At 31.6% G+C, this 17,328-nt stretch overlaps 1 protein-coding gene and 1 long non-coding RNA gene across 4 annotated transcripts in view; one reads left to right on the plus strand and one right to left on the minus strand.

The window, feature by feature from the left end:
* The window catches only part of LOC128248748 (uncharacterized), a 65,157-nt gene that overhangs the window by 45,239 nt on the left and 2,590 nt on the right, over positions 1-17,328 (minus strand). The window lies entirely within an intron of this gene.
* Positions 1-17,328, plus strand: part of LOC106881506 (formin-like protein 3) — a 78,721-nt gene that overhangs the window by 22,316 nt on the left and 39,077 nt on the right. For 2 of the 3 annotated variants that reach the window (XM_052970744.1, XM_014931916.2), the window contains exons 2-4: positions 14,809-15,332; positions 15,777-15,830; positions 16,526-16,728. In XM_052970744.1, coding sequence (XP_052826704.1) covers positions 14,809-15,332; positions 15,777-15,830; positions 16,526-16,728 — 781 coding nt within the window. Of the gene's footprint in view, positions 1-7,791; positions 7,924-14,808; positions 15,333-15,776; positions 15,831-16,525; positions 16,729-17,328 lie in introns of those variants that run through there. The other variant, XM_014931918.2, reaches the window with a different exon arrangement.

The raw sequence follows: 17,328 nt of genomic DNA on the forward strand, positions 1-17,328 counted from the left end.
TATAGATAGATAGATAGATAGATAGATAGATAGATAGATAGATAGATATATTCCAGCTGTAGAAACTCTGCCAGATCAGATTGGAGCCTGGTGCAGCCATCTGGTTCGCCAGTCCTCAGTCTAATCGTCCAACCCATGCTAGCATGGAAGGCGGACGTTAAACGATGATGATGATGATATGTATATATATGTATATATATATATATATATATAAAGAGAGAGAGAGAGAGAGAGAGAGAGAGAGAGGGGGTATTTATATAGGTATGTGTTTATATGTACATGTATATGAAATTATATATATATATATCAACATGCATATATATATGTTGAAATTTCAACATCCATCTGATGATATGCTCTATGATTGATCTGATTTGAAATTAGAATTAAGGTTTCTTTAGGTATCTAGAGTGTTTTCTTGAAATGCCCCGCTCCTTAGTGCTAGTAGGAGATTGGAATGATATCTTGGATGCATGCTTGGACTGTGTGGAGCTAGCCAATAGAAGAGGGGGTGCAATTTTTGAAGCTAGTAGGGTTGTCCAAAGATGATGGCAAGAGGCCTGATGGGGATTACCCTTTAGTCTGGAGCTAAAGGTCGATGCCTTATATGGGATGTCACTGTCAGTCTCCTTTTATGTGTTACACATCCTCCATATTGTGGTGGAGGTGAGCATTGCTGCATCCATTGTTGTATAGACTGGGATATTGAAATACAATTATTTATCATTGATGGCATTCAAGACTTTGGAGGGAGCTAGACTGATGACAAGGAAATTTTTGTCATCTTTGGTTTTCTATTTCACTGGAATATCAAGTGACACTTGCTAAGATGCTTGGCTATTTCAACACTTCAGTATCACAATCATCTGCAACAATGCTATGAACATTTTGGGCTCCTTCAAGAAATTTTTAGAGTTGAACCCCTATATCCTACTTGTGTGATATATAACTGAGGAGGTGTGAATTTTTCATTCCTTATTTTCTTGCATTGTTTACTCATCTCTACAATAAACCTAGTGCCATAATTAATTCTTAAGTAAGCTATTAAAGAAAGTCTTTAAATGTGTATAAAGAAGCTCACTTTATTGGTGACTTTGTTACATTTGTTGATTGCAAAAGTAATCAGCATGGGAAAATGTGATAGTTATTTTAGTTTCATTAATATTATTGTCTGAAGGTAAAATTGTGCAACGTGACAAGGATATCACTTCCTTCTGATGAAAGCGGAAAAAAAAAAGAAACAAATAAAAAATTCATAAAATCTCATTGTTCTCATATATTCCAATTTCAAAGTTCATGATTTCTTCTTGAAAGCTTACCGAACTTCTCACGTGTGATGTATAAACGTTTCATGGCCAAGGTTGACTCTCCTACGTAATCTTTATTATTATTATGGAGATAATTTATGACATGAGAACTTGAGGACCCTTAAATAAACACTTGATTAAATTCTGATTTCATTGCAATACTAGTGATGGTCTTCAGTTAATCTGATAAAGTAACTATTATTTTTAGCCTTTGCAAAAATTAACTTTACAGTTCAGTAAGTTCTGAATTCACTTTTCAATTTGACAAATTGAATTTCCTTGCAGATTCATTTTGTTAATATGAACATAATGTGTTGAAGACGGATTTTTGGAATAGTTATCACAGATAAAATGGAATTTCTTGTTTTTTTTTTTTCAATATTTTTGGTTTTATAATATCCTACATTCTAACACACAGGCAATTTGCATTAAAAACATTTTTCTAATAAAAAAATCCGTTTTTCAAACTTAGTGCTCCCCTCCCTCACTTGATTGTGCCTTCAGAATATCTGTTACAATTGAGATGACTTTTTTTTTTCATGCTATCTTTAATCATTTTATAATATCACCCACTCTGAAATGTTTAATTCAGACTAAAAGTAATTTCTTTTAAATTCACTTTTTAAAAAATATCTTGCCCTATATGACACAAAAATTAAATGTAGTAAGCTGCTCAGTTGCTGGAGCTGCTAAAAATATCAAAGACTTACAGAAGTGGATATGTGAAAAAAAAAAATTGGAATTTTGAAAGAAATATTTATAAAAGGTTAATTTCAGTTGTTTGAAATGTAAAAAAGATTATTTTTGATTTTTTTTTTTTTTTTTCTTAAAGAATGATAATTTTGAGTGTGTGACAAACATTAATACTGAAAATACCTGAAAGGCATGATGAAGGGGTAAGTAAGGTGGGTTAACATTTAAAAAATATAGAGTTTTGGAAAAAATGATGAAAAATACCGATAAAAAATAATTCATTATTAATCACAACAGTTATTCTGAGGTGGAGGGTTAAGAAGTTTGAAAAACATGGATTTGTTAAAGATATTTTTTGAAATGTGAGTTACATGTATCTTAGAAGGTGGGATATTATAAAATGATGAAAAATATCAATAAGAAAAAAAAAACTCAAATTATATTTTATTCATGACGAAACACAAAAATTGACAGCAGGGTGTGATTTGAGGAAGATATAGCTGCTGTGTCTTCCATTTCAGGTACCTACCTAGAAATTCCCTCATTTGCAACTTGGTATATAACCTCTAACTCATTGATTATAAAAGTAATATGAATATTAAAAACGTGACAGTTTTAGCCTAGTTAACATTATTTTCTCTGTGTAACGTGACAAAGAAACCAATTCCCTGAGAATGTTTATAATTTGTTATTTTTGTTTCTCATTGAAAGCCGAAGCCTCCAGTAACATATCACGTGTGGCATATAAACGTTTCATTGCCAAGGTCTGCTCTACTGCCTACGTAATCTTTATTATTATGGAAATAACCTGTGACAGTGAGAAGATAAGAAGAATGAATTAATTAAATACTGGCTTGGCTGCCATACTATTTTGCTCCTTAACTTTTGCGTTGTCCTATGTGTGTTGGGGGTTGGGGGCGCATTCAGAGGCAGATGGGGTGAGAGACTGTGTGTATGTATGTGTGAATGATTGATAGTCATGTGTGTGCGAATGTGTGAGTGTGTGATAGGATGTGTGTACTGTGTTGGCAGTAATATAGGGCAGTGGGTTCTCAAATTGACAAATACTAGCCACTTCTGAATATTAGTGAATTTCTTTTGCTTCCCACCTCTTCATTTATGAGAAGACAAAATAGAATTTGCATCTATGTAATTCTTCTTTCAATGCTATGGTATTAGGACTCTTGTTATCATATTTCTACTGAAATACATACACTGCCTTTGCTTCAATTAATTTTGAAATAATGAAGAATTTAGTAAAATAGCTTTTATCATTATTAAGCTGGTGTTTAGTTCATGGATCTGTTCCATCTCATGCACAGATTTTTTAATTAATTTTTTTTGGAACAGATCCTTCATAAATGAACAGGAAATTTTAATGAAAGGTTTTAATTTAGTTCACTTTCAAACAAAGTTTTTATTATAGAACCAGGTGCAGTCTGATGTGGATTGGTAACAAATGTATTAAAACTATCTTAAATTTATTAATATGGCAATTTGTCTGCCCCTCCCCTTTCAATCCTTTCAACTTCTCTGATATACATTACTACAGATAGTTAATATTAGTTTCAGATTTTGGCACAAAGCCTCCAATTTCCAGAGAGTGGGTAAATTGATTATATCGATCTCACTGCTCAGTTGGTACTTATTTTATCAACCCTGAAAGGATGAAAGGCAAAGTTGACCTTTGAAAGAAGGTTGAAATACCACAAAGCATTTTGCTTGGCATGCTAATGCTTCTGCTGGCTTGCCAACTTTTGATGGGATGAACTATTTGTTGGGGTAGCTGTCAGTTCACCTGTTGTCAGAATCCCACACTTAAATCAGGTAATCTGGGCTCTCCTATATCATTGCTTCTCTATTGCATGTTGGTACAAGGAGGCAGTTGATTAAATTGACTTCTGGAAGGATGAGTATGAAAAACAGAGTTGATCTTAGCATGATTTGAACACAGCTCATCAAGTGCTACAACAAAAAGTACTTTTGCTAATCCACCCACCTTTGACGTGATAGAAAAATATATATATTCTTAAAGTTATAAAATGTACCCTTAATGAAAATTTGTTTTAGTGCTTAGTAATTTCTGACACTTTTTTCATATTACCTCAATGAATACTTCCTATCAGGGTACATTTGGTAGATGTAAAACAAAAGAAGTGTCAAATGACCAAAGTAGAAAATGAATCCCTGTTTTCACTGAAGGGGATGATGTCTTATGATTTAAAAGCATATGTATTTATCTCATGGTTGGAACTGAGTAATATTGCTGTCAAACCAGTATTTTTTTCATTGTTTTTAACTTCTCATGCCACAGGTTATTTCCATATCAATAACGATTATGCAAGAGCTGAACCTGACAATGAAACGTGTATAAATCACATGTGATTCCATTGTTGTCTGCTTCACTATTTCTCGTGAGCACTTCTTTTGGGTTGCGAGGCATTTTGGCTCTGCTTTTTTTTTTTTCACAAGGAAAGGCTGTTAAAACCAGCTCTCAGCACAAATAAGTTCAGGGGTGAAAATTTACATATTTAGGGATCTTTGTAGGCAAAGAATATGTTCCATAGCAGGTTTGCATAAAATAAATATAAAATAGTAAAAGAAATTAAAATATATTTGGTAAATTATTTGTGTGTGTTCTAATGTATTAAAATATAGTTAACTAATGGGAGGAATTATTGTCAGATTACTTGTTAAGCAGTATTGAGTGTAGCATGATTGATATTTGGAAACCCTTTTTGACTTGGTTATTAAGATACTACTCAAACTATGGCTTGTGCACAAAAGGGCTTATACCCCAAATCTTGTTTTTGAAAATGTAGGATCCAAAAAAGCCATAGGCAAAATCTGCTTAATACCTATAATTAAGACTTCAAAAGTCTCATTTAGTGAAATATGATTATGATGATCTGAAAAGTATTAGCTCATGCGTTTTCCAAGCACACTGTAATGTTTTTATATGCTATCATTTACTGGAATGTTCTAAAACAAATTACATATTCTAGACAGTTTATGTTCCACCAAATCACAAGTAAAAAAAAAACAAACTTAAGGAAATTAATGAATACATTAAAATATAATTATATTATGTTACTGTCTAATACTGTTATTAAATTGCTGTTCAACCCATAAATTTAAAACATAAATCCTATATTAATTATTTCTCAGGGTTTGTTTCTTCTTCTTACATCCTTTCATTACCATTTTTGTTTCTTTTTAATGAAAAATTAGAAAGAAGAGAAGGGTATATCACAAAGACTGTGTAGCTCTCTAGGGCTAGAGTGTAATTTGGTCTTGGTATGGGTTTTTTTAGCAAGAGAGAGAGAGAGAAATTAATATAATACAAGAACATATGGAAGACGAAAGAGATCCACAGAAATAGTTTGTGGATATTAACACTTTAGCATTTAAACTGGCCATATTTGACCAAAATATTATTCCTGTTTTATTTTCAAACTGATCAGATTCAGCCTCTTACACTTACCCTACAATGTCATACTAAAAGTAAACAATCGCATCATTGAAATCTCAAAGCTACACGATAATGCACGATGAATTAAAATCAAAGTGAATATAGAAGTATTGCATGTGATAGTGTAATCTAGATGCAAAAGGGTTAAACACTTTTTGAATTTTTTTAGAGAGAGTTTGTGAATATTAAACACTTTGGTTTGGGTTTTTTAGTTAGTGAGTGAGAGAGAGAGAGAAAGAGAGAGAGAGAGGGGGGAAGTATGGTGACAACTTGACATATGGATATGTTTTCAGTTTGAGGTATTACAGTTTGCATTCATCAAATTTTAAAGAACAGAATTGATTATGTTAATAGGTAGTAAAAGAAGTAAAGGAGATCTAATTAATATGAATGAGGTTGATGTGGAGAGATTGAAAAATACTTAAATAAGACATATTAATGAAATGAATAGCCTTCTTTTGAAGGCAGTCTAGGATTCTAATGATTAAAAAAGCTGTGTTATTTCTAATATAGGAACATTCATTTATAATCACATAGAGACAACATATTTCTTAGTTTTGAAGAGAAAACTAAAATAGACATTTCTGGAAATTTAAGTCTTAGAATGAGTAATGGAGGATAACCTTTGACTGAGAGTTTTTTTTTTTTTACAAGAACTGGGTGTATGGTGTGGATCTTTCAATATAATATTTGAGTTTTAAACTTTAGAGGATTGTCTGCTCCTAAGTTGTCTTAAATGGCTTTTCAACCAGAAGTACTGATGTAATAGTTTGATATATAGTGAAGAGGGATGGAGTAATATATCATCATCTGGCATAAAATTGGGTAGCATTAACAGATTAATTGATAAATAGAAAATAAATTAATGGGCTGATGATAGATTTTAGAGTGTTGGCATAAGATTTAAAATGGTAAGAAATTAAAATTAGGATTTCAATTCAGATAAGTACAAATTAGATAGGATGGAAATAGATAAATTTTACAAGACTTCTGTGTGGCAAGAAGTTTGCTTCTTGACCATATGGTTCCAGGTTCAGTTCCTCTGTGTGGTACCTTGGGCAAGTGTCTTCTATTATAGCCCTAGGCGAACCAAAGCTTTGTGAGTGGATTTGGTTGGCAGAAACTGAAAGAAACCCATCATATATATATATATATGTGTGTGTGTGTGTGTGACAACTGGTGTTGGTTTGTTTATATCCTTGCAACTTAGTGATTTGGTAAAAGAAATGAATAGATTAAGTACCAGGATTCAAAAATAAGTACTGGGGTTGATTCATTTGGCTAAAACCCTTCAAGATGGTGCTCTAGCATGGCTACAGTCCAGTGACTGAAACAAGTAAAATTTAAATGATAAAAGAAAGATATATGACAGGATTTTACAATGCTACATTGATCCCTATATTAATTCACCTTTGTATCAGTATTATTGATTAATTTTCGATAAATACCTAGTAATCCTTTAGTTTTTAGAGCATCAATAAATTTTTCACAGCAAAAAAAGTAGATGCATTAATATAGGAATTGAAGAAAGTAACAAGTTCCCCTTAAATATTTTAACGAGCTGAGAAACTTTCCATTTTAAACTTTGGTGCAAGAATTTGGTTGTTTTTATTATGTCCTAGTTGTTTTGCATTCATATTATGTTAAATAATAAAATTTTGTCTTTTTTAATGATTAATTAGTCTTAAGTACACATTTTATTAATTAACTGTATTAAAAATGATCACCTTGGTTTTAATAGCTTATTTTGTTTGATGAACCAAAAAAACAAAAAAAAAACAAACATAGATTCTAATTAAATAATCAAGTTCAAGACTATGTTATAATTCCAGTAAAAAATTATTCTGTGAAAGAATAATGAAAGTAGACCAAAGAAAACAAAATTCACTAAACTGAGAACGTGACTCTCTTGACATGTGACTTTCAGCTACATTTTAGACACGAGTCACATATCACACTTGCTTCATATATGCAACACTTAAAAGTTTATGATATATAAATTGCACTATGTAACCCTGCTATTGTTTTAATCTCTTAATTAGTATCAACAATTTATATATTCTTTGTTACGTATCTGCTTGGGAAAATTAAGTTTCAAGTTCACTGCTCCAATTACTAAAACAGTATGAGAATTTCTCACTCATTACTATAAGACAATAAGATTGTTCATGTTTTTTGAGAACGATACTATATTTTTAGGGTTTTTTAATTATTCATCTCTTTGTTTGTTCATTAGAAAATTATTTACTCTAGCTTCTTTTGTTCTCACTTTCAATTACCATAATTATTTCCTCTACTTATATATGACTTTCAAATTAGATTCTGTTCACATTCAGAACTTTGCAGTCTGATGTTTAACACCACCACATTCTTATTCCATACTTGAAGGATATTTTTTCCAACGTTCACCATAAATCATGGAAGCAGTATCTGATTTCTTATCCCGACATGGTAAAATACAAATCTTGTGTCATTTTTACTAATTTGTTTTATTAGTTATAACATATTGATGGACATTTATCTTTCATTATTGAATTGTAATTTTCATTTTCTTTTACTGTTTTTTAACCTTTGACTGTGGAAATCAGATATATTCACTCAGAATTTCATTTTCCTTAACTGCAGAAAGCAGTTCAGAGATATGAACATAAAATTTCATTATCATTAACTGCAGAATGCAATTTTAGAAACCAGTCTATCTTTTGTTGCGGAATGTCATCTTTGAAACTATTTTCCATTGAGATATGTCAAGTTTATTGAGGCAAAGTGACTTGCAAAAAATACCAATTTTATTTTTTGGTAGATATTTAACATCATTACAGGAAAAACCACGAAATTTAATCTTGCAGTTAATGGATTAAAGTTTAATACTGTATTAAGCAGAACTATTGATTAGATATACATTCATTTTATCAGGAACCGAAAATCTTCAGAAATTCTTCTCAAAGTTCTTGATACTAGATAGAATTATTCCAGTACAGTTGTTTTAGTTCCTCACACAATCTCAGATCAATTCACTTGCTAAACAAATACAACTCGATTTACAATATCACTTCTGCCTATGTTACATTGATGCACCACACTGTTGAACACTTGATTAAATTCAAATATTTGATATCTGAAACTGATTATACACTTTCTGTACAAATATAAATCTCTTCTCCATATTATTACATAAATATTTAAATGAATGTTAAACTAAATTTATGCATACTCAACTTCTAACGGGCAACATTGAAACAATCTGATAGGGACCGCAGAAAATAGACTTTTATATTATGAATAAGAAATTGTTATCTAGTAATATTTCATAGCAGCATGCTCAACTATTTTAATTACAGTTAGTTGTGAGATCCAAGAAAAGTCAAAAGCAATACCTTTGGTAGCGAATCATGAAATCGAAGAAATTAAACTGATAAGCTATGGTTGGTAAACTCAAAAAGTTATGACCTGCAACCAAATAGGATATGATAAATTTTAACTTGTGGATAAGTTGGCAGCATTCTATAGCTCTATTTGTCTTTCTGTGAATGTGGACTCTCAGAGCCAGCAGCACTTGGAATAGGTAGCATAGCATGCCAAAATGCAAGAGAATGATTGTAAAATTTAAATGTTTATATTGCTGTTCTTTAAATTATTTTGCAGTCATTATATATGATCATATATATATACTAAGTGTATTACTATAAATGTTGAAATTTGAAACGTAATTGTGTCAGTTAAATATAGTTTGAAAAGTGATTAAAGTGATATCAACAAATGTATTATCAATAAATGCTGTAATTTCGTGGAAATTATTTTGAAATTTTGAACGTATATGAGATTATATTCAATGCAACTTAGAAGATTTAGATTTATTATTAAAGAGCCAATTGAAAGTTGAAAGAAATAGGATATAGAATAGTTAAGTACCAAAGGTATTTTATTAAAAACTTTCATGAATATGAAATAGAGGGAAAGTATAGTAATTATTAAAATATTTGGTGTTTGTTCACTCTTTTTTAAAATTGTTTTTTAAATTTCAACTTTTAATGTAAAAATAATGATTGTTAGATAATATAATTTAAAGAATTTATATATCTATGAAGAATATAGCTGTCTACTTGGCTCTGTCTTGTAGTATGTTAAATGTCTCACTGAAAAACATTTAAGTTAAGACTGGATAGGAGTGTAGATTAGAATATGTCAAAACCATTAAATATGAAATTAAAGAAATCTGAGAAATGCCTGATTCTGATTCTGCAATGCAGCATGGAGCAGAGACTCTTGTATCACAAGAGAAGATTACAATTACTTAGTGATGATAAATGTTTGGTATAATGTCTTATGCAGAATAAATGTCAGCATAACAATGCATAATACCTCATCACAGTTTCATTAATGAATATTGCTCTTGATTTATTATTGTGGAAATTGATATGAAAATGTAGTATTGACAAAAGAATTAACTACATAATTTGATGAGGATCCTGTTATTACAAGTAAAACAATACACTGAATAAGAAGGTAGTTCCAATATGATTAAATAGATTATCACCACCACCACCACCACCACCATCATCATTTAATGTCCATGATTTCTGAAAGGGTTAAATATTATTTGCCATCAACTTGTTTGCTTTCCTCATTTCTATTTCCAGTGTTATACCTCCTAGTTCACATTTTGCTGACCATGAGTTCTAAAACTGATATAGGGTGGTCTGAATATGTATCACAACCCAGTGGGCCAAAGTAGCATAAAAACATATGCATGCTAATGTTGTCTCTTTCGACAGCAAGAAAACACAAACACTTATCATTAAAAAAAATGTTATTGTACCATAAACCCCTTAATCAGGAGTAGTACTGAACTAGAGCCTTCAGAATAGCTTTAATTGTTGGGTTTAGTTGAACAAATCAACTCCAGTACTTATTTTAAGTCTGGTACTTATTCTGTTCTAGGATCTTTCTGAATTGACGGGCACCGTTTTCACCTCAATAGATGTCAGTGATTGGTTGAAATTACCGAAATACGACAATTTTTACATGAAATAACTTTGAATACAAAAATTTTTATCTGTTCTATAACACAAAATATACAAGTATATGAAGTTTGAAAGTGTTTCTGTACCAAAAACACTACATAAAACATAAATGAAAAGTGGTGCCCATCAATTCAGAAAGATCCCTGTTCTATCATCCTCTTTTTTAAGTTACAGTATGCATGCACACACACACACACACACAAACACACACACACACACACTGAATAAATGTTTATGCTATATACATTTGTTTAATTAAAACATCACAACAATCTTGTAAACTTGCAATTTTCATTTCAAAATTATTATATAGGTTCTATATCTACATTAATTGATATAGTCATTGAAGACATTTGTCTACGTTGCATATGAAGATGTTCTAGTAGTTGATTTTATTTTTAATAGTTAAAAAAAAAATGGGGTCAAGAAATAACCTTGAAGCTACTCCGCCTTTCTTTCTAAAGTTTGTTATTTAAAGCATTGGCTTGATCTGTGTGTATGTCTGTTAACGCTGTGTTTAATCTTGGAGATGATGAAAGTTGAATGGAAATATCATAAATAAAGCAGAAGGCCAAATCTCTTTCAGCTATGCTGTGCCTTTGTTATTGGGAAGGCCTTCCTTTTAAAACACACAAACACACACACATACCCTATCACAAATCCAGCCTAAACTAAACCCTGTTACTACAGAAGTAATCTTCTTGTAACCCTCTATCTGGCACTCTAACAAAAGGTTCCTTTCCCAAAGAGCTATGTTTGCTGCTTGCTTTAATAATATCTCTGTGTCAACAGTGGTGGCCTATGATGACAAGGTTCCGAAAATCGAAATAGCCGAGACTCCATTGTGTTTATTTACATTTTACAAGTAATAATTTTTTTTGTTTTATTTTTTGAAATATTCCCTCTAACTTCAGTTGCATTTTCTGGCCAAAACTGTTTATAACCTTGAACAGAAATAAGTTAAATAAACACGACATTTTTTTTCATCCCTTTTTCCTCTCTCTTTTACTATTTTTTATCACAATACTTGTAAAGGTAATGTAAGTCATTGCTTCAATCAGTTCCTGATTTGGAATAGCAGACATGAAACCAATTGTCTTTTGTCTCAGTAAGTTGATGACAGTTATAGTTAAAACCCATTTCTTACCTATTTTTCTCTTGCAATAATGACTTACTGCACTAATTATTTTCTTCTTTATCAATTCTTCCTTAATTCTCATCTCTTTCAAGCATTTATATATATATATATATATGTAGTCTATTTCTAGCATATTAAATGTTCACTTTACTGGTCAACATTATATATATAAAAATATACCTTAATCCCCTAAGATCTCAGATATTTTTTCTGAATCTCTCAGATTCTTTCAATGTGCTAGCTTCCTGGTAATAAATCGATATTAATTAATATCTGATTTTTACCCTATGTTTTAATTATATATATATATATATATATACACACACACACACATATATGTATACATTTAGTGTTATAGCTTGCGAAAAAGAGTATTCAGTATCATTGTAGAGATTAATAATATATTTTATTTTGGTTGATTTAGTCTCTTGCTACTATGACATTAGTTTCATCTGTGGGTGCACAAGATTTTCAGTTATGTCATAAGTTGCCTGAAGATCCAATGCACCCACAGGTGAGACTGACTTGACCAAAATGAAATATATATTTACCTTTCATTTATCGAAAATTTTGCAAAATTGCATAATTTCTCTGGAGTTGTGGTTTTCTTTTTTTCTTCTTATCATTTTGCACATATATTTTGCCATGTGTTTTAATAATGTTTGCTAATCACAATAATGAATGCTGCTGTCTTAGACATTTATCTGTAACATTCTGTATTAGCTGCTGTGACAATTTCATATTACATGTGAAAAATTACATAAACATTATAGTTATTTTTCCAGGAGCCTTTAAAATACTATTGTGGGTCCCCAATTTACTATTTTGTTGCATGCCCCCACCCCACCAAATCTTATATGGTCCATCATGGGCCATATGGACCTTGGTTGAGGACTACTGCACTAGAGTAATATTCTTTGAAAGAAGCATGTCATGATTGAGCTTGATTTGAAACCATTTGATTGAGTACCCCCCATTAGTCACTGCATCATATTTTTACTAGAAAAAAAATCCTTTATGCAGTGGAAAGTGAATATGAAAATATCAGGCCACAAAATAATATTTTAAAATGTGTGAAAAATTTGATTTGCCTTGTGAACTAAAATGGCTTTTCTTTACTTTAATATTTGAAAAAACAAAAAGCAAAAAAAAAAAAAAATACCATTATGCTTGAGTGAATGTATATGCATGCACATTGTTGTGTGTATATTTCATGTAAGGGATAAGTTGATTACATCGACCCCAGAACTCAACTGGTACTTATTTCATCAACCCCAAAATGATAAATGATAAAGTTGACCTCAGTGGTATTTGAACACAGAACATAAAGACAGATGAAATGCCACTAAGCATTTTGCCTGGTGTGCTCACGGTTCTGCCAGCTTGCTGCCTTCACAATTTAAATAATATTAAAAATGAACTTGAATTGATAATTTCTTTTATCTTTTACTTGTTTTAGTCATTGAACTGTGGCCATGCTGGGGTACCACCTTGAAGGGTTTAGTTGAACAAATCAACTTCAGTACTTTTTTTTTTTAAAGGCTGGTACTACTTATTATATCAATCCCTTTTTACAAACTTCTAAATTATGGAGTTGTAAACAAACCAGCACCAGTTGTCAAGCAGTAGTGAGGAACAAACACGATGACAAATATGTATATATATATATATGTATATATATATATATATATATATATATATAAGCAGCTAATATAATATAATAATACCATAAAGGAAAAATGTTATCATCACTAATTGTGACTGAGGGTGCCGAAACACCTACATTGCAAGAAATATGAGTTAAAAACTCTTAATGCTGTAAAAAGTACGCAATATATATATACTGACAAGGGAGATAGCCACCCCATGAGCGTCTCTAGGATTACTAGACTTGACTAGTTTCAGCTATCAGTTGTAGGCTCATCAGTAGTGGACAGGTTCCTTTCAGTTTCCATCTACCAAATCCACTCACAAGGCTTTGGTTGGCTTGGAGCTATTGCCCAAGATGCTGCACAATGGGACTGAACCTAAACCCATGTGGTTGGGCAGTAAACTTCTTACCAGACAGCTACAAATATAATGGCCATCATTCTGTTTGTTATTTGTTTATTGCTAGGTATTGTTATTTTTATGTTCATCTTTCTTGAGAGGATTATACTGTGGCTGCAGGTAAGCTGGAAGAAACAAATGAAAGCAAACACAAAATCTGGCAATATGCCTTGAACTTTTGTTGAATTTATTTATTTTGAGACTGGCTCAGTGTTGAAAGGATAAGATAAATCCAATAGAGAGAGACATTAGGGAGTAACAATGTGTTAAATATACACAACACAAATCACAGTTTTGAGAAATGTTAATGCAATATTCAAGTTAGCTCTTTGTGAGGGAGGAAACTATTTTGGCATAGGGTTTAGTATAATTCTATGTCAAATAATCTGCTTTTGAGATAAATTGCATTTTTAAATAGTTTAACAAATAGCTTAACATCATTGTATTACTTTTACACATACCTTATCTATTATTGTTTTATTTTTTTTTTTTTTGAATTTAACTTAGGAAATAAAAAATTTATTTATGTCTAAATTGTCGACTTCATCTTCATCATCACCATTTAACATCCATGTTCCATACTGGCATAGGTTGGATGGTTTGTCAGCAACTGATGTATCCAAAGACCACATTGTGTTCCAGTGTCTGTGTTGGCATAGGTGCTACAGCTGGATGCCCTCCCTAATACTAACTTTACACTTTACAGCATGTACTAGATGCTTTTATCATGTCACTGGTAATAGTAAGGTTGCCATGCAGCTTGCTAGAGTACAAAATTCCTGGTAAGATGAGTGGGGGTTGGCAGAATTTATACAAGAAGATGAGGTTAAGACATCTATATACTTTTAAAGATGCTATGGTAGACTTCAACTGCAACTTTAAATTGTAGATCTAAAATTTAAGAGGCTGATTTATCACATTGTTTTATAATTTGGGAGGATTTTATATAATTTCTTACATAAACGGTAGGTAATCAAGATAAAAATATCCATCATTAATTTTAAATAAATGAATATGTGTATTTTTTCATATTTGGACTTTAAATTATGTTTCATTGAATTTGTTTAAGTTTTTGTCTTTAACACATTTTCTTATAAGTTATTGTTTTTTTCTTATATATTTTAGACTTCCAAGAATCTGAGACTGATGTTGACTTCATTGAAACAAGCCCATCATCTTCAACTAAATCGTCTGATATGTTTTTCAATTCAATATCATCTTCATCAAACGATGGTGGTCAGTTGTCTGATTTGGACTCTTCTGGAGTTCACAGTGGTAGTTTTTCAGTAAGTAGCTCACCAAAAGTGAATAATAGCAAAGATTCTGATAGAGATTCAGGGCGCCTCTCCATACCTGATTCTGCCAGTGAATATTCTTTGACTGAAACAATATCAGCATGGGATATTTCAATGCCATCAGTCTCACCAGTTACTTCACATTTAAATCTACATTACTCGGAAGATGATTTGAGCAAATATGAAGACAAATCAGGTAAAAAAGACAAGATTCGTTCAAGGAAAGACAAAATCATGATGTCTATTAAAACTTTTAAGAAGAAGATTATGAAATTGTCAAAAACTAACCGAGAACCTGGAGATGAAACAGATACTTCGAAGCCTTCTGAGGAATCATTATATCAGTGGGTAGTGGTAAGTAAGCTATTTGTAATTATTCTTTTATTAGTTTTAATCATTTGACTGCAGCCATGCTGGAGCACTGCCTTGAAGGGTTTAGTTGAACAAATCAATCCCACGACTTATTTTTAAAGCTTTGTAGTTATTTTATCGATCTCATTTGCCAAACTGCTAAGTTACAGGGATATAAACACTTCAACATTGGTTGTGAAGCAGTGATGGGGCACAAAATAAAGACACAAACACACATACACACATGATGGGCTTCTTTCAGTTTCCACCTGCCAATTCCACTCACAAGGCTGCAGTAAACCCAGGTGTTACACAGTTACATTGTAGAACTGAACCTAGAGCCATGTGATTGGGAAGCAAACTTTTTACTACACAACCACACCTGTGGCTATGCAGCCACACTTAGAATAGTTATGTATATAACTGTTTGCTTTTTTTATATTTCAGGATACTCTGTCACAACTAGATAATGGAGGTAGTAATTCTGATAATGAGCAAAAGGTAATTAACATTGCATAAATATTTTTCTTTAATTTCATGAAATGCTTTCCTAAACCAGTTTTACTTGAATTAACTCTAGAAAATATATGTTATTAAACTTAGTCTTCTCTTCATTATCCAATGAAACCAGTGTTATTCCTCTATGCAATTGTTACTCTATAATGAGAAGGCATACATTTTTTTCTTTTTTTTTTTACTGGTTTCAGTGGGTAATCTCCAGCTGAGCTGAAGATCCATATCCAAGGGTTTTACACTTTGCCTGTCCAAAGCATTTTCATAAGCTTGTGTCTAAATGCCCATGCTAGGTTTTCAGACAGTTAGCTAGACCTTGATTCCTACGTTTTGAGTAACTTAAAGATTTCCTTTCATAAGTTCCAAGTTATTCTGGTGGTTGAAAAAAGATTGAGAATGTTTATCATATTATGATGTATGGTTGCATCATATGTCCTGTGTATCACATGTGACACACTGGACAAGCAAAGTTGTGTCACCTGGTTGAGGGTGATACAATGCACCCAGGAAACATCAAGGCACCCCAGAAAACATTGCTGATGATGTGTCCAGATGCATCACAGTGATGTACAGAAAAACAGATATACAAAATTAAATTTTTATTAAACCATTTTACTTTTACATTGTGTTGCTCTACTAGAATAATTGATGGTTTTGCTTTGGTTTATTTGTTTTTTTCTTAGATGCTCTCTCGCTCTACTAATGTTGTACCAATATACATTGAATGTCTGAAAAAATGCATTGAGAAGAATCTACTTTCTTGTTCCACATCTGATGTATACTCAGCTACTCAGTTTGAGAAATTCAAAGGCTCTCTTAATGAAATCAATCCAATTTCCTATGTTCTTCAAAAGCTTAAAGGCGACTTGCGTATAGCAGAAGAAAAGTAAGTAGAAATTTATATAACAAAATTTATTCACTCATTACATGTTCCTGTTAATCATTGACAAAGACTATTTTCTGTTTCTTCGCTAACAGAGTTCTTAAGCATGTTTAACCCTTTAGCATTTAAACCAGCCATATCCAGCCAAAATATTCTTCCTGTTTTATGTTCAAACTGGCCACATCCAGTCTCTCACACCTATCCTTCAATGTTGGTCTAAAAAATATACACATAATCGAATCAAACACAACATGAACATTTGCTTTGCAGTGTTGACTTTAAATTTCTATCAGCTTAACAACTTAATATCATAGTTGGTGTTTTTTTTTGTTTTTTTTTAAATTTAGACTGAGTTTTTGTTACTCATTCTAGAAGCTTCTAACTCATTTTCACTTTTTGAATCATTCAATGGCTTTGAAATCTAATCTAAACTCTGACCCTAAAAGTTCTGTTTTAAGGATACTTCTGAAAGGTATGTCAGTGACTAAAAATTATTTCCTGATAGAATGCTCTAAGAACTGTCATGTGTGTCTGCCTAACTGTCTATCTGGTTGGCTGTTTAGTCTCATTATCTCATTCTTTCTCTCTTCTCTCAACATTTAT

Source organism: Octopus bimaculoides, chromosome 1 (genome assembly GCF_001194135.2).
Source record: "Octopus bimaculoides isolate UCB-OBI-ISO-001 chromosome 1, ASM119413v2, whole genome shotgun sequence".
Classification (NCBI taxonomy): Eukaryota; Metazoa; Mollusca; class Cephalopoda; order Octopoda; family Octopodidae; genus Octopus; species Octopus bimaculoides.